We start from the raw sequence: 18,396 nt of genomic DNA on the forward strand, positions 1-18,396 counted from the left end.
GTTGCATTTGCGCATAATGCGATTGATCAATCGATACATTATAAAAATGTAGTCTACAAAAATGAGAGAAAAAGGGAAGCGTAAAAACGGCCAATATCCATTCTCTTTCTAACATATTGTGATTGATTAAATAGAAAAGAAATAGATATTGACTGTCTAGCTGTCCTCTATCTCTCTTTTTTTTTTATCCATCGATTTGACGGCGCCGTCCATGCTCTGTCTTTGGTGGAAACTAGATCAGTAATATACGCATTTTTCCTTGAAAGATCTCCATATAAGAGCTCTAATGATGGTTACGAAGACGGGACAGATAGTACGACAGGCGAAAGCAAGGAACGAAAGAAGGACTTGATCATGCAAAGGAGAGGGAAAGTGATCGGACTTGAGAGTCGATTAAACGGTAGAAGGGATTCATCGCGCACGCGCGCGATGTGAGTCGCGCCGGTTGCGCGATCACGGACGTTGTGTCGTCGTTGCAGGCTCCTGTAACGCAGTTTACGCGAGTCGCTGCTCAACCAAAAAAAGTGCGTATACGCGTGCCTTTCGAGTCAAGCAATGTGCCGTCTGTTTACGAGTTGTCGCTGTTCCGATGAGTGAATAAAGCAGGTGAGGCGGTCCAATCGTTAATTTTATTTTATTTAGAGACTCTATAACAGCGTTTGGCCACGAGCAATTTTGTTGAAACAAAAATAAAAAAAATTATATATTGTCCTTTAATATATGCTATTTCATTCTAATTTATACTATTTTACTCATTCTCTAACTTGGTGAAGTTTATAAAAACGATGGGCTAATTAGAAGTTTGCCATCTTGTGACCGAATTCTGTTATAACGTCTCTAATCTTGTATACATTTGTATGATGAAGTAGGATCGTTTCTTTTATTAATTGATTATTATATAAATATATAAGGACATTTTAAAAATCTAGAAACATTGTAGGATATATTTCGAAGTAAATCTCAAAAAAAAAAAAAAAGCAAATCCTAATAGCAGAGATTATACAAATAATTATTTAATTAATTGCTTAAAATGTTAGTGTTGTATGGATATTTATCGCATGTGAATATAATTATTATATCGAAATATAATAGTAAGAATATAATATCTAGGATTTTTTAAATTACCATTTTGTTATGAAATTCTTAAACTTTAAAATAATTTTTAATTTTTTCTAAATGTTATAGAACTATAGTAAAACAGCTTGTTTTTTCCTTTTACATACAATATGTTCTCTTATGATTTAAGAACCCATCAGAAATATTCAAGAAAATTGAGAAAAGCATGGGATATGTACTCGTATTTATGTATGTTAGTCCCTCGTCTTATGTCTTAGAAGAAATATAAGTATTTTCTTAATAATAATAAAAAAAACTGATAAATTTTTTGTCAAAGTTTGTGAACTATTTTCAATAGTAATTATAGTTACTAAACACATCTGTAATTTGTACATTCACACTCTTCTCGCGTTTGTTCAGCGCTTTGTTTCTTCATGTTTGAACACAGTTTTTTCGTAATTTGAGTAAATAGGGCACAACATTATTGATACATATCTTGAATTGAAACCAATACTACAAAATTACGCAAACATACCTGTAATCGATTGTATTCACTTAATACTACAAGTGCTTCTTTGACGAAACAGAAAAAAATTTACGAATTGACCAATCAAAAAATGTTTCAAAGCATTTACAGTGTGAAGCATTCATATCTGAATATGAGAAAAATATTTGATTGTGATTGATTAATATAACTACAGCTTTACAGATTTTTTATAACTACAGCTACTTACAACTATATATGCTTACGCAATTATAGAATGGACTTAAGGCGCTTGTGTGAGTATAGTCATTACAGCTCATCTATTTTTACGAATATTTTACTATAAAGCAATCTTATTATTTTGTTTTATCCAAATTGTCTTTATTTATAAATGGCACACATATTAAAAACGTGTTATTTTCTCGTTTCTGACGTCACGATTCAATATGGCTGTGGTGACTACTCCGAGGTCTTAAAAATAACAGAAGAGTATTAAAAGAAGAAGAAATATGCTATGGCGATTCGATCAACGTGTACGATTTTCAATTTCTCACCATGTATAGTGGCTATACAGGTGATGTGTCTCCCGCGCGTCAAGAATTTTCGCATTTCTCTCGCGACAAAAGAATAGTGTTTGTTAGAAAAGATTGTTAAAACTTAAATGCTCGTAACAGTGCTGTGGTTAAAATTTTACTAGGCGCGAAGTGATACTTTAAGTACTACTTAAGTACAATGCAGACATTTGTATTTGATCCGTGAGCAAAACTGTTTTATATTTCACACAATTTCGATTCAATGGAAGCATATATATTGTGCGCATGGTGTGTGTATGGTGTGTGTGTGTGGGGGGGGGGGGGGGAATTTCTTTTGAATTTTAGGAAAAAATGTTTCAGACAAAAGTTTTGTGACTTGGGGGGGGACATAAGATGATATCATTGGCTCAACCTTGGGTGGCATTGTCAAGGTTAAAGCAAGGTCACTTTGAATTTTTAAATGGAAACCCCATTTGCATTACATATTTCTTACAGTTTACCTCGAGCACTTTCCAAAACACTATAATAAAATTTTTTTTCATTAATACTTTTCGAGTTGTAAGACTTGAAAGTTACAGCATAACTGGCATTAGCATTATCTAAGGTGTATTATGCAGAGGTTGCCGGGTCGGATTTACGCTTCTTTTGTGATGTGTGTGCGCGTGCGCAGATATAAGGACCTCGAGATTCGTCATTTTTCCAGTATTTTACGACTCCAAACTCTCTCTGCTCACACACACACGCAGGGTATCCCAGAACTATTAATTAATATTTCAGGGAGTAAAAGAGGATGAAATTATGAATTAAAAGTTTCTTTGCTCCTTTTAGCTTAGACCATTATTTATCGAGTTATTAACGATTAAAATTGATCCATCAGATTGCGCGCCGTCAGAGTATGCAGGAGCATAACATGCCATGGGACCACTCGAGCTTGATATGCATTATTCCATGCGATACAAATTTTATTCTAACTTATCATATAAATAAATAAATAAAATAAAAAAATAAGTAAAATAAAATAAAAATCTAATATAAATTAAAATATCTATTTAAAACAAAATAACATAAAATTTGCTTAAAATAAAAATTAATAAATTCATACTTTTATATGCGGAATTGTTAAAGAAATCACATTACGTAAAAAAGATCACGCAATTTTAATTAAAAAAATGAAGCTAACCTTTTCATATCTTTTTGACGCCTCCATCTAGATAAAAAAACAACGTGATCAAAACGAACGATGAATTCTATGACTAAGTTTCCATAAAGGGTTTTAGAGTTGGATTAGAGTACAAAACCCGACCAACTACAGGCGAGATATTCCTATCTTACAGTCGTATGAGAGAGGAATGCTCGACTCGGTGAAAACTTAGTCTATGATGAACAAAATTGAAATTGTCATCCCTCTTGAACCCGTTTCACTTTCATTTAAAACATTTTTTCGTATCATCAAAAACAAGCGAGTTATTTAGATAACTTGTTTTAAATATTTAGATGTCTCATTCTGTATATACAGGGTAACCGGAATTTATATGTCAAAACTTCAGATAGAGGATCGATAGACTAAGAAAAAAAATCTTGTAGAGATATGCTCCTTTTTGCTTCGTTTAGAAGAAAATCACAAAAAAGACAAAACGTAGTTATCATTTTCGTACTTTTTTATTATTTATTTATGTTATATTTATTCACTTGCTTAATGTAAATATTGTTTAAAATATTGGCCTCTTGCAGGAATGCAAGCGTATCATCAATACGGACAGATTGACAAAGCTTTGCAGCCAATGTAAAATATAAGGTATGAATAGTCGAAAATGTTAAAATACTATTTACTACAGTTGTTGTCAATTCTATTCAGTTGAAAAACTTCAGAATGTTAATTATTTTTTCTTTGATTTTACAATTTTTTAGCTATTTCCATTCTACTCTCACTGATTTGTAACGTAAAACAATGTCAGCATATGACTTTCTTTTTTTTTTTATAAAATCTAATCGAAGAATGATACATACATATAATTCAACAAAAGACAAATGAAGGGCTAAGAGCAACTGGCTCTTAGCCCTTTATTTGTCTTTTGTTGTTTTATACATATAGAATCTTCTATTATACAAGGTGTCTCACAACTACCGCATTTTTTTTAAAAGATATATTTTTGAGATAATTTTATGATGAGAATTTTAATATAAAAATGTCGAGGCTATAATAGTTTTTAAATTAATCGCAATTAAATTTCGCTAATCAAGGAGCTGATATTTCGCGCGCTCATCAGGCATGATGATAGAGCGGATTGAGCGCGCGAAATATCAGCTCCTTGATTAGCGAAATTTAATTGCGATTAATTTAAAAACTATTATAGCCTCGACATTTTTATATTAAAATTCTCATCATAAAACTATCTCAAAAATACATCTTTTAAAAAATGCGGTAGTTGTGAGACACTCTGTATATTATTTTTATATATATAATTTTTCTAAATAATTTTTCGGAAAACTCTTACTTCGCAATTTCTATGTTTATCGATATGAACTGCAAAATCCGTTTTGTCGCGCTGCATCCGTTTACTTTAGGATCGCGGGATAAATCGTATCGAGATCGCGTCGATCATGCTTTTCTCGGTGTGACGTAGTCAGGGAACGACATTGGCGACAGCTGAAACCTTTTTTGTGAGTGAAAGGCGTGGGAGGGGAGGAGTGCAATGGAGTGTGAGCTCACGCAGAGATCGAACAAACTATGAAAGAGGATAGGTGGGAGGGAGGGATGTAGGGAAGGGGGCGGAGAGGAGAGGCGAGAAGAGACGAGGTCAACGATGCCCGATATGGTATTCTGCGACCGCCGTGAGTGTCATTTTACTTACACGTACGACACAGTGTTTGCACACTCATGTATATACAAGTGAAGGTCGATTGCGCCTTCTTATGTTGCCTACAATTAGCAATTATTGTCAAGTCGCCGTTAATGTATCGAATGCCATATATCCGTCTGAACAATGGCCACGAGTTTTTCTCTCCCCATGTCCTTTTTTTCTCCGAATGTCCTTACGTGAAAAGTGCGTATTTTTCGAAAAAAAAAAAATTATTTCGTTATCCATGACAACGCTTAATTCGTGCACCATTAATTTTAACCTTTCATTAGACTAATTAGACTATTTAAACATATTTTTTAGCAAGAGACACAGCGTAATTAAATAATTAAAGTAAATTATTACATCTTTGTTTGGCATTATTAAATAAAAAGAAATAATCACTGTATTACATTGGTCACGTTCAGCAGACTCAACTGTTACAGAACTGTTTTGTGAGCGCTCGTTGCTATTGGATGATTTAAAAGAATATGCCAATAACAGTGAGCGTTCACGGATTTGTTCCGCAACAGTTGAATCTGCTGAACGCAACCATTAGGCTAATTCTACAATGTGCTTTTTGTTTCCTATTTCTTGCTGTTTGTCTCTGTTTATCTCTTGATATTTTGATCAAGAAGGCAAGAGACAAACAGCAAGAAACAAAAAGCACATTGTAGAATTAGCCTTATGTCTCTTAATAGAAAGCACTATAAGGCTAATTATACAATGTTCTTTTTGTTTTCTGTTTCTTGCTATTTGTCTCTTGCCTTTTTTGATCAAGAGAAGACAAGAGACAAACATCAAGAAACAGGAAACAAAAAGCATATTGTAAAATTAGCGTAGGGCAATGATGCACAATCTTATTTACCTAAGGATCATTTTCAGAAATAGATAAAGCTTTGTGAGTCACATAATGTTTAATTTTGTTTACATAAAATAGAAAATATGATTTTATATTTCGGCCATTAGCCGGTGATCGTAAACATTTCATAGGTATGTATGCCTGCATGAAGTTTGCGGGCGGCAGTTGCTACAGGTTCATTGATTTATATCTAAAGGCTTGTATAGATAAGTCTCAAAACACGCAAAATATTATACATTTGCAACGTTTGTCGTAACAGTCAATTAACGTCAAAGGTACTACTCCTGATTAATTGTTGCGACAAGCGCTGTTATGGGTTATAAATGGTTATTTTTTGTAAACGATTATATGTTACTGTTATTTCAAAATAAGTAATTATTTAAACAGTTATCGGTTATATAAACAGTTTTATGGTTACTACTCATAATATCTTATTATGATATCCTAATAACAAAAGTTTAGATTATTTCTCATTATTTGCATTTAAAAATCTATTTTGAGGTATTTTAATATTTGAAAAATTTATATATGTGCTTAAACAAATAAATACAAAGTGTTAAAATTTAAGCTAAAAAATTAATGTGGATATATTTATTAATTAATAGCTCAAATTTATTTTTATTTTGCGTACATGCGTGTGTGTGTATAGGGGGGTGAGGGGGAGCCATATACTTATTATTAGTAATACTATAGAAATAATAAGAAATCAAATAAGTATTAAAAAACTGATAAATTCTGTAATAGTAATTAATACATATAATAATATTATATCATCCTAATCAAAATCAAAAAGTAAATAGAAAATGAAAAGTATACAATAAAACTTTTAAAAATAAAAAGAAAATTAGAGTTTAAGATCACTATTTCTACACACTAGTAAATATTTCGAAAACATCAATAGTGCTTCTACTGGAAAAAAAGATAAATAGTAAGAGATCTTAAACATTTATTATTTATTTTTTATTTATTTATAAAATATAAAATTTGATAAAAATAATCGTTTAATCCGTTAACTGTTATTTTCCAAAGGAGATAATCTAAAAATGATAAAAATTGACCCTAAATATAAGACACTTTTAAAACCTATGCGGTTGTCATTTTGAAAGTCCGTACATTCATGGAAAAAAAGCTTATTTCCTTAGGAAAGTTTCAAGTAAAGATAACGACTTTATCAATAGGCTATATTGTAACAAAAACAGCAGAGTGTCTCAAGATTATTTATTTTTGTTCTGTGTGCAGTGATTCTTATTATTCTAAAAGGAGACTAGACTACGAATTTTTATTTTGCGGGATTTTATTCGTTTGCAAGAGGGAGAACAGTTCAATTAGCAAGATTTCTGGCGGATTCATTGGATAACGTCGCCTGAGCAAAAAATAAATTAATCTGTTGCACACTCGGCGCACCTAGTTTCTTATACATTCGAGATCGTTCGTTGCCTTCTTAAGATGGGCAGTGGCCATAAACGCGTGCGTTTCTACGAGCAAGCGCACTTCAAGGCCGCGTAGCCATCAGTTGAGGAACGATACAAGCCGCGACACAGACTTTTGCGTAACGTATAGTACATAAGAGAATCAACTAATCTGAATCCTTCCTTTCCTTCCAATTGACGGAAAAGAAGAACTTTGATTGGTTGATTCTCTTACATACAGCAAAAGTCTGTGTCGCGGCTCTATGCCTCGCAGAAAGCTCTCCTACACATGTACGTGAGCCTGCTTAGCTTATGCAACAAACGCGGTAGCACGCGATGCATTCGCGTGAATCATCACTTGAATTTTTACCTGACTGCGTTTATATTCGGAATTGCAGCAGCCTGATGCCTTCAGCTAATCGAGATATCATGCACGTCTCGTTTCGTCTGGTTCGATCTGGTCTGATCCCAATTCATCGGATCTATGAAGTTAACACGATATTCTATCGTTATTAAAAAAATTACAACAGTTCCAGTAGCACTTTTCATAATTCTACAGTTCCTTGTAAAAATAAACAATAGTTCTGCATTTGTAATACTGAAAAATTAAAAATGAAAATATGTTATGCTAACTTTGAGAATCTAGCACACTTTCTCCTCTAAAGTACCAAAAAACGACAAATATTATCAATTTTGGCAACAGCTCCAATTAGTACTCTACTCGAGTTCTACTAAAATATATAGTATAAAAACAAAATTCCAACAATTACTAATAATTATAAAATTTAAATATAAGTACAACACGACACTTGGAGAAAAAGTTGTGTTGGTTGTGTAAAACTGGTATAAACAACCAGCACGTCACTTTTTCTCTAAGTGTAGAGTGCTGGACACAGAGATTAATTTGTATGAAAACAACGTCTTTATTTTAAAGGGACGTAATATAAACAATACAAATCTTATTGGATCGTACATGTAAAAACACAACTAATAAGAAATAGGAAATAAATTAATAAATTATTTAATAAAAGTCTACAAAAATCTACCGTTATATAAGTTTTTCAAAAAAAGGTTCCCGAAAATAGTTTTTACAGTTATTAAACTGGCTATGTGAAGTTGGCCCCCCCACTATTGCAAATCTAAAAATGACCATGACCATTCGTTTGGTGGTCGTTTGGTGGTGTTTAGTAGTCCATTCCGGACGTTTGGTAGTCAAAGATATAATGAGAAATGTCAAAAGAAGAAGAACGCGCGTGAAGTTAGCCCCCCCATTTCTAAAACTCGGCTTTGCAGACTGCAAATGCAATAATGACTGTAAGCATTCGTTTGGTGGTCGCTTACTGACGTTTGGTAGTCCATTCCCGATGATTGGTAGTCGAAATTATAGGCGGAAATATCAAAAAAAGGATACATGCGTGTGTTTGCCCCCCCCATCTTTAAAACTCGGCTTTGCAGAATGCAAATGCAATAATGGCTGTAAGCATTTGTTTGGTGGTCGTTTACTGACGTTTGGTAGTCCATTCCGGACGTTTGGTAGTCAAAGTTATAATGAGAAATGTCAAAAAAAGAAAAGACTTCCAAACGTCCGGAATGGACTACCAAACGTCAGTAAGCGACCACCAAACGAATGCTTACAGCCATTATTCCATTTGCAGTCTGCAAAGCCGAGTTTTAGATATGGGGGGGCTAAACTTCACGCGCGTTCTTCTTCTTTTGACATTTCTCATTATATCTTTGACTACCAAACGTCCGGAATGGACTACCAAACACCACCAAACGACCACCAAACGAATGGTAATGGTCATTTTTAGATTTGCAATAGTGGGGGGGCCAACTTCACATAGCCCCTATTAAACTTCCAAAGATAAAAGATCCCTTAAAATTATCTTCATAATATACATATATCAATAATTTTATTTTCATAAAACTATTGTTAATAATGTTTTTGAATTTTTCTGAAAGATTTTTTATATAAGGAATCGTGAACCACTTCTTTTTTTATTTCTTTTTTATATTGTTACAGATTGGAAGCGCAGCATTTACAGATACAGCCAATATGGATTCTCACGTTGGTCTTGATTACATTGTAGATAATCCCGAATATTGCGTCAAGCTCGCCTCAGGTAATTTGTCCAACAGTCACGATTCCATAATCTCAACAGATCATACTGCGTATTAACGCTTTTATGGTTGCGCTCGGGGAAACGCTATTAGCACTATAATATGTGACATTGTATCTTCATCGTTCATTAGACGTAAAACAAAGATAGAATGGCACAAATATAGTGTTAATAGTGTTTCTTCAATCACCCTATATTCTAGCGTTGGAGACAGCGTGTCCGTCCGTAAAGAAGCAAGTCGTGGAGCTGCTATCGGCGCTGTGTGTTTATAGCCAAGACGGCAGACAGAGAGCTATCGATACTCTTCATACGTATCAGGTGATTAATTGTTTCTGAAAGTATACATTATTTGTGAAAATATAATTTCTACCGCGTTGCACGTTTGGACAACGAGGCTATAATCAAATGCTAAAGTGGCATAGGATTTTAGAAAAAGCAGAAGAAATATAAGCCGCGTTATACAGTAATCGTGTGCCATGCTTAGGATAAAAGTTATGTTTGGTTCAAGAATATAAAATTAAAATAAGTTGAGATAATAATAAAAAATATACATTAATTGACGGGCAATTGGAAGCAATACTAGGTGCAGTTATATTCGTGAATATATAATTGACTAATGTAGGGGAGACCGAGGTTCCTTTTAGGTCATGGGGTATCATGGGTCATTGACTGTTTAGGGAAATTCCAGAATGTTTAGGTTGGTGCAATTCCCTGAGTTTGTATTGTTCCTTGAACTATGTAGTTCCTTGGTGGATGCAGCAGGTATTCTCCTGAAATCCTGGAAATTGAGTGGATATTAGATGTTTAAAAGTTTAATCTACTATCTCGGTGTAGTTTTCGTTTGAGAGTTTTAAATAACGTAAAGAATATCAAAATAACGGTTAATTGATTGAATACAATAGAAGACAAATAAGTACCTTAGTGATTTTATTGTTAAACGGTGACCTATACGTATGTTTAAACGTAGGAACGAAAGGGCGAACGCTATCGATTGCGAGTTGTGGTCGATGAGTTGCAGAAAGCAACGACCGAGGATTATCAGACGGCATTACTAGCGTTCATAAATTGTTTGGTCATATCGACACCGGTGCTCAAGGACCGCATACGTATTCGCAACGAGTTCATCGGTGAGTAAAAAAAAAAGAGCTGCAGCGCTTAAGTTCTTTTTGTGAATATCATTAAGGGGATACTGGAGTTGTCTATATTACTAATAAAACTAGCGTTTTTAACGTTTTTATTCCTGACATGAAATGTACAAGCGTCCGATACATTAGCATATATATTTTAATCATGAAAAAAAGTTTGTAAAACTACTATGAAGAAATTGAATATCTCCACTAATATGTGTATAGAACCTACAGTTTTTAACGACGAATCCGAACGATGATGAACAAAGATACTTTCGCAGGTTTTCCATTGCCTTCCGAGAGATGGCGATCAAATAAAATTTAACGTTTTGGGTGGATTTGAATCTTGGATTTTTGGCACAGAGAAAATAGTCATACTACGCTTGCAGCTATGATTGCAACTACAAATGAATGAGACAATTTAATATGAAATATTGTTCGAATGGTCATAATTTATTGTTTCGCATTAGCAACTTAATTTGAACAGTTTTTTTTACTATTTTCTTTGAAAAGTTTTTTGATTATTCTTTCTTCACATTTTACATCTTCTTTGCTTTCACATCCTTTCAAATCTTCGTACATGATATGCAAGATTTATGAAATCGAGCAGGTTGAATCCGTTATCACGTCGATCAGTTATAGTATTGACATATAACTATGATTTTTATTGCAGGTCTTAAGCTATTGCCGATCCTGAATGAACTGCGGTGAGTATCTGCGCCGATCCGTATTGATCGTAGCACTAGCTTACTAAGGTCAATGTCCCTATTTCTACATATGTAAGACAAATTGTACTAAAAACTGAGCTTTAAATTATTCTTTTACGTAACAAGAAGCAAAAAAAATGTGTTTACTTATCATATGCATTGTATATATTATACATTAAATACAAAAAATATCATTTTAAATATTTTTATTGTGAATAATTGTGACTTTTTTTTCTTTCTTCGTTTGTGTTTTCTTGCCATTTCTATTCTATTTTGGCACATTTGTAACTTAAACATGCCTAAAACTATATTGTTTTGTTTCGAGTTTGCGTTTTTATTGTAGTTCAACTAATATATTAATACATAATTAAAAAATATATAATTATAATAATGTATATAATTTGAAAATATAATGTAATATTAAGATGTAGATAACGCATGTTACGATACATTAGCGCGTGTAAAATTGGTCTTCCCATTTCTAAAACTCGGCTTTCCCGACTGTATATTCAAAAAAGGATATACACGCATTTGTCATTTTTTGACATTTTTCGTTATATCTTTAACTACTAAACATCCGAAATGGACTACCAAACACCACCAAATGAATAGTAATGGTCATTTTTAGATTTTTAATAGTTTTTTAAATAGGAGGGGGAGAGTAACTTTACGCAGCCGAAAGCGCGGTACATGTAAGATTTAAACATTTCAAATGTCCATGGATCAAGATGACGGCGATTGTTCTTGCAGGAAAAGTCATGTGTCAGATGTGAGGGTGCAGCTAGATGCCTTCGACGATCAACAAGAGGCCGATGAGGAGCTCACGAATCATGGACCGCCCGGGATTGATCTCTCCTCTCACGTGGACGTCTTTTACGCTATCCTTGGCCAAGTGAGCGATTTACGACGTTTTTCCTATTTCCCAGCTTTCGCTAATATTTGTAATAAATATTTGCATTTAACCTTGAACGTTTAACCTGTGTAGGGATGTAAATATATCAGAGGCTAATAAAATATAAATAAAATGTTGCTGAATGGAAAAGTTTCAAAATTAAAAAAAAATGCTATTTGTGATATATATGCTATTTGTGATATATATGCTATTTGTGATATATATGCTATTTGTGATAATGTTAAAATATTTGTATATAGAGAGATTAATACCGTATTATTGAAACATAGTTGCTTTATAATTGTTCTTTGCGAATATTTTAACATTAACATGTTACAGATAGAATTACATTTCTAAGAAAACTTAGAAAATTTTCAATTCGGCAACGTTTTAGAAAATTAATGATCTTTTGTTGTTAATCCGTTGCTTAATTCCTAATTTTGTTGTCCCACTCTTGACTCCTAAAATCACCCTTGGCTAATCTATCATAATACAACACTTCGAAACTGTAAATTATTTGGGTATCTCGGTATATTTCCCTGATTTTGTTGTTCACTATTTGCAATGATTACGATTTTGCTTCATCCTTTATCTCTAAAAACAGCCACTAGCAACACTACAACAGCACAACACCTTAAAACAGTAAATTGTCCCGAATATATCGATTGATAACATTTTCCCAATTTTGTTGCTCGCGATTTTTAATAAATCCAATTTTGTTGCTTTACCCTCAACCGTCGAAAAACTACCTCCAGTAATCCTACATTAGCACAACATCTAAAATCGGTAACTTAATTGCGTTTTTTTACTGATTACTTTTCACTAATTTTATTGCTTTATCTTTATCTACTTTATACCTTTACTTGCTCACTTTTCAAATCTCGAAAAGATCTTTAGCCACTTTACCAATACAATGCGTTAAAGCAATTAATTAATCAAACAACTCGATTGATTATGTTTCCTGGATTTGTTGCTTTACTTTTCATTCTTGAAAATCACTCCTAGCACATCCTACATCAGCACAACAATTTAAAACGCTAAATTAATTAAAGGTTTACATTGATTGAGTTTCTCTGATTTTTTGTTGCTCACAGTCTGCAGTAAATACTATTTTGTTGCTTTACCCTCAATCCTCAAAAAACACTGCTAACAAAAAAACCTGTAACACCATAATACTTCAAAATAGTGATTTTTTCGACTGATTACATTTCTTTGATTTTATTGCTTGCAATTTGCAATAAAATGTTATGTTATATTGAATCTAGCTCGAATCCATATGAAGTCTTAAATTTTTTCGTCATTCAGTTATAAGTATATAAAAGCTATATTCAATAGTTGTAATAGTGTATTAGAAGACTATTCAAAGCTCTCTAATTGAGACAAATGCGTCGAACACTGCACGTAAGAAATGCCTATAAAATATAGCACACTTTATAGGTCGCAGACACTCCACAAGAAATACCCTTTTTGAGTGTCTTGCAGCATCTGCTGCGATTAGATCCGAAAGATGCCGCCAGTGATTTAGCATGGGACATCGCAGAAACCTTAGTACACCGAGCCACATTGCTGGAGAATCGCGAGGACGCCACTAAGTTATTGAGATCGCCTAGTCTTCAAGTAAATGTCCGCATTTTTTTCTTTGTTTTTCAAAAAAAAAGGAGAAAAAAATTCGCGAATTTATTTTACAAAATATAGGGATCGTGTTTTACGCAATGTTTTTCTAATTACTTTTGAGAATTATATTAGCGTGATTATACAAGGAAGATTATACACAATTCTTCTTTGTAAGCAAAAGTCGATAAAACTACAGACTATCCATTTTTCTTGGACTTTCGCTAATTACGAATCGTAATTTACGACGCAATCAACATCGACATATCTGTTGATGGAGTGAAATACTGTGACGTGCATCATATCAGATCTTAAATTTTGCGATCCTATTCGTAGGGATCGTCGTCAATGTCAACCGTGCTAACATAAGCTAATGTAACACCCGTCATGTACTTTTATTTTCTAATTGTATTTAATTGAAAAATGCGAATTCATAAAAGAAGAAATCCGTACGCGCTTCGTGTCAATGAATTGCAAAGACTTATTCGTATTCCTTTCATTAGTCATGTGACTTTTTAAAACAAAAGATTTACTAAAATATAATTTCAAAAATAGTTTTCATATTTTTTTATTCCTCTGGCATATGTACAGGTACTTATAAAAATATACTTCTTATCACATAAAATATGTCTTTGTATAGTAAACTATAGAATAAATAAATATATCCAATAATTTAACGATATTTGCGAAATTCGTGCAGACGAATTTATGCTGTCACTGTCGCGGCGCCGATCAGATATGCGGAACATCGCGAAAAACATCGCTGTCAGCGAGCAACAATTCACCAGTACCCTTACCGCCACCGCTGCCACCTCCGATTCCGGTGACGCTAAGTTCATCAACTTTGCCGAGCGATAGCAGTTTTGTCTTGCCACCGCCGCCTCCGCCGCTGCTTTTCGTCAATGTTGCCACGTCTGATGCATCAATGGAGCCACTGATGACGCCATCCCTATACGTGCCTCCTGTTACATGTGCACCTACTCCCGAGCTACCTAGTAATCACACCAAATTGCTGCCGCAACAAGAAATTCCTACCCCTAAAACGAAGATGAAGACTATTAACTGGAACAAGATACCTAATCATAAGGTATCCAAGAAAAGACTTAAATGAAATAACTGAAATTAAGATATAATAAATCTATAAAAATCATTTTCTTTAAGGTTGTTCTTGAATTAAATAAAAAATTTTTAATTATATAAAAAAGATTCTTATATAAATTAAAGAGAGGAAATAATGAAAAATTATTCTCGAATTTTTTTTATTCTTTATTTTTAATTTTAAATTTATTATCGAAACAATATCGAATTTTTTTTTATTTTCAAATCGTCTTAGGCAGTCTTATTCTTAGATAACCAAAAATTAACTATTGATTAATATATATATTGACAAACAATTTGATAATATCGACGATAATAAACATTTTATAAAAGGATAACATTTCTGAGGCTTTCACGGATACTTTTTTCAAAGATTCCAAAAAGTTTGCTGGTTATTGCTATATTTTTATTTATTGCTAATGTCAACGTTTTGTGAACCTTGTCGAGAACTTTATCAGGGCGAAGAGTAGCGTGTTGCACAATGAATAAAAACACGGCAATAACCTGCGAACTTTTTAGTGTCTTATAGAAGAATATTTTTAAATAATTTTAAGTAATAATTTTAACTAATAAGCATTTTAAAAACTGAATAATTTATTATGAAGAATATTACTTCAGCCGCGATTCGTACACCCGGATCTTTCGAATTTCATTCAGACGTCATCTCAATTTAACCACTGAGGCTGCAGTAATATTTATCGCAATATCTAGTAATTAGTGAAAGAATGTTGTAAGTATTTAGATCTAGCTTTTAAATATAAAAATATTTCAGTGTTGGAAGTATGCTTTTTTTAAACAATAGATAAAAGAAGACAATAGATGATAACACATATTAAATCAATGCTCAGAATTACGGAACCGTGGACAAAATTACGAATCCTATTCTGAGAACACAAAATATAAAAAAATCCGGTTTTTAAATTAGATGTTTTAAAATTGTACACTACTAGAATATATGTGTTACATATTAATAAGATAATTCGAAAAAGATACAATATTTTTAAAATCTAAATTAAAGATGGAGATAATACGTATTCTAATAATCTGGATAAAGATAAGATGAAACCATTTCTTCATCTGTATAATTATCAAGATAATTTTTTAAACATGAGTAACCATTGATCGTAGGTGATTGGCAAACGGAACATTTGGTCCCTCGTCGCGAACGATCATCAAAATTCCACGATGGCAGATCTAGACTGGGCCGAGATGGAAGGTTTGTTCTGTCAACAAGCACCACCAATAGTACTATCAGCGAATTACTCGACCTCGTGCGGCACCGGAGTCGATGTTGAACGACGTCGTCGTGAACCGACGGAGGTTACTCTTTTTTTAACGTTATTTAGCTATACAGTAAAGAATAATGAGTCTCATACATACTATACGTTAGACTTTTAATTGTTTTCTTTTTAGATCGCGTTACTCGACGGAAAGAGGAGCTTGAACGTTAGCATTTTTCTGAAACAATTTAGAAGGTATGATCAGAGGAAACCCTATCAAAGAGTTACGTGTCATTCTATCTTTAGAATTATTAACCGTGAGACAAGGATAAAATGACACAAATAATGCTAATGGCATTTTTGAACGCAACCAAGGATGATAAAATATTAACAAAAATGTTCTGCATAAGAAAATGATTACCATTAAAAATTGATAGAAGCCTTATAGTATTTTATTTCATTATATATAATATATATATCACTGGTCAACAAGATTTCGGTAACATTAGTAAAATCTATATTTTATGTTCCTCTGGTAATTTTCTTTTTCATGTCTGATATTCAAAACATTGTAGCACGTCATTCTTCTATGTCGAAAAGCTTATTTAAAAAAAATCTAAATATAACGAATTTTTCTCGTAAATCTTGTATAAATGCAAATAAATTTTATTATAGATATTATTGGCCGTTTTATATTATGAAATCACAAATTAAAATCATTTACAAAAACTTTGATAAAACTTAAAGTTCACATTTTGATTGTCAAATAAAGATCAGAATTTAAGTAAAATTTGTTTGTTTGTGTTGTATATGTTATGTATTTTTCCTCGCATGATTGAAAGGAAAAAAAAGAGAAAATTTTCGAACTATCTTGTAACGTAAAAATTAAAAAAGAAAATAAAGCAGATAATTATAAAAGATAATCGTGATAAATATTTTAATAGCAGAAAAAATGTACGTACTATAGTGTTTTTATTGATATTTTTATATTCAATGAACAAAAAGAATTAAGAATTACTTTTTTGGCTTTTATTTCGGTTGTTACAAAATATTTCATTTATTGTTATTATCCGCACATTCTTTATTTAGTTCGAACGAGAACATAATCCAACTGATCAAGGAAGGAGGTCACGATGATATCGGCGCAGAGAAACTGCGCGGTTTGTTGAAAATATTGCCAGAAGTAGACGAACTTGAGATGCTTAAGAGCTTCGATGGCGACAAATCAAAGCTTGGCAACGCTGAGAAGTTCTTTCTGCAACTTATGCAAGTGCCAAAGTAATACTTTGTTGTGTATATTTAAAAAGAAAGTTTAATACCTTTTCTATTAAATTAAAAATGAAATAATGATACTATCCATATGTTAGTTATAAATTACGTATCGAGTGTATGCTACTGAAAGAAGAATTCGCCGCGAATATAAGTTACTTGGAGCTAAGCATCAGTTCAATGATACTTGCCGGTGAAGATCTCACGACGAATAAACTTTTGCATGAAGTGTTATATATGGTTCTAGTCGCTGGTAATTTCCTCAACTCAGTACGTATTTGTTGTCAAACAATTGAATTCTGAATAGTGTGTCAATATGAGTAAATGAAAAACATTTATCGCTTTTACAGGGCGGCTATGCTGGCAGTGCGGCAGGTGTGAAGCTCTCCTCTTTACAGAAGCTAACGGAAATTCGTGCAAATAAGCCCGGAATGAATCTGATACACTATGTAGCGTTGGTAAAACGTTGATTATTTAATTATAAGAATTTTATTTGAGTAAAATACACATATATTATATACTATACAGTAATTATGCGTTTCGCGAGTTATCTTCGTGTCCAAATCCATATATATTCTTAGAATGTCAACGTTTCGTAGATATTGCAGTTCATTTCATCAGTATCAGGTCTGATATCAATATCAGACTGTTTCTAGTCTGAATATAGTGAATTGTAATGTTTACAAAATGTTGACATTCTAAGAATGGATACAAAGAGAATCCGCGAAACGTACAATTTCTATACAAAAAGTGTTCGTGAAAACTTTTAGAGTATTATATTGTATACTATTTTAAAACTGAGGAGAAAGTGTATTCTGTTAATTAAAATTATGTATATTTTAGCAAGCCGAAAGAAAGCGGAAGAATTTACTAAGCTTTGTAAAGAATATAACTGCCCTTGAAGCCGCGACAAAGTAAGGATTACTATACAGTTGTATTATTATATAATGATCATATATATAAAAGAGAAACGTTCTCACAGTAGATTTTTTTTTCTATAAGGACGTCGATTGAACAACTGACCAACGAATTTAATAGCTTGGATACAAAGATAATAAAAATTAAGAGTCAGCTGCAGTTTTTTTCGACCGAAAACGATATACAGGAACAGATGGCACAATTTCTTCAAGTAACGAATATAACATTTAATGTTATATATATATATATATAT

The 18,396-nt window shown here is 32.7% G+C and overlaps 1 protein-coding gene across 4 annotated transcripts in view; it reads left to right on the plus strand.

Moving 5' to 3' along the window:
• Nucleotides 1-120: 120 nt before the first annotated feature.
• Nucleotides 121-18,396, plus strand: part of form3 (FH2 domain-containing protein formin 3) — a 27,803-nt gene continuing 9,527 nt past the window's right edge. The window contains exons 1-16 of one of the 4 annotated variants that reach the window (XM_018550381.1): nucleotides 121-606; nucleotides 3,805-3,868; nucleotides 9,205-9,304; nucleotides 9,504-9,619; nucleotides 10,269-10,428; nucleotides 11,102-11,135; nucleotides 11,886-12,027; nucleotides 13,465-13,644; nucleotides 14,339-14,725; nucleotides 15,865-16,056; nucleotides 16,150-16,211; nucleotides 17,046-17,234; nucleotides 17,324-17,495; nucleotides 17,576-17,683; nucleotides 18,069-18,139; nucleotides 18,228-18,354. In XM_018550381.1, the coding sequence (XP_018405883.1) occupies nucleotides 9,238-9,304; nucleotides 9,504-9,619; nucleotides 10,269-10,428; nucleotides 11,102-11,135; nucleotides 11,886-12,027; nucleotides 13,465-13,644; nucleotides 14,339-14,725; nucleotides 15,865-16,056; nucleotides 16,150-16,211; nucleotides 17,046-17,234; nucleotides 17,324-17,495; nucleotides 17,576-17,683; nucleotides 18,069-18,139; nucleotides 18,228-18,354 (2,007 nt within the window). In that variant the 5' untranslated portion in view covers nucleotides 121-606; nucleotides 3,805-3,868; nucleotides 9,205-9,237. The remainder of the gene's footprint in view (nucleotides 607-3,804; nucleotides 3,869-9,204; nucleotides 9,305-9,503; nucleotides 9,620-10,268; nucleotides 10,429-11,101; nucleotides 11,136-11,885; nucleotides 12,028-13,464; nucleotides 13,645-14,338; nucleotides 14,726-15,864; nucleotides 16,057-16,149; nucleotides 16,212-17,045; nucleotides 17,235-17,323; nucleotides 17,496-17,575; nucleotides 17,684-18,068; nucleotides 18,140-18,227; nucleotides 18,355-18,396) is intronic. The other 3 variants (XM_018550380.1, XM_018550383.1, XM_018550384.1) reach the window with 3 other exon arrangements.

Source organism: Cyphomyrmex costatus, unplaced genomic scaffold (assembly GCF_001594065.2).
Source record: "Cyphomyrmex costatus isolate MS0001 unplaced genomic scaffold, Ccosl1.0 scaffold97, whole genome shotgun sequence".
Classification (NCBI taxonomy): Eukaryota; Metazoa; Arthropoda; class Insecta; order Hymenoptera; family Formicidae; genus Cyphomyrmex; species Cyphomyrmex costatus.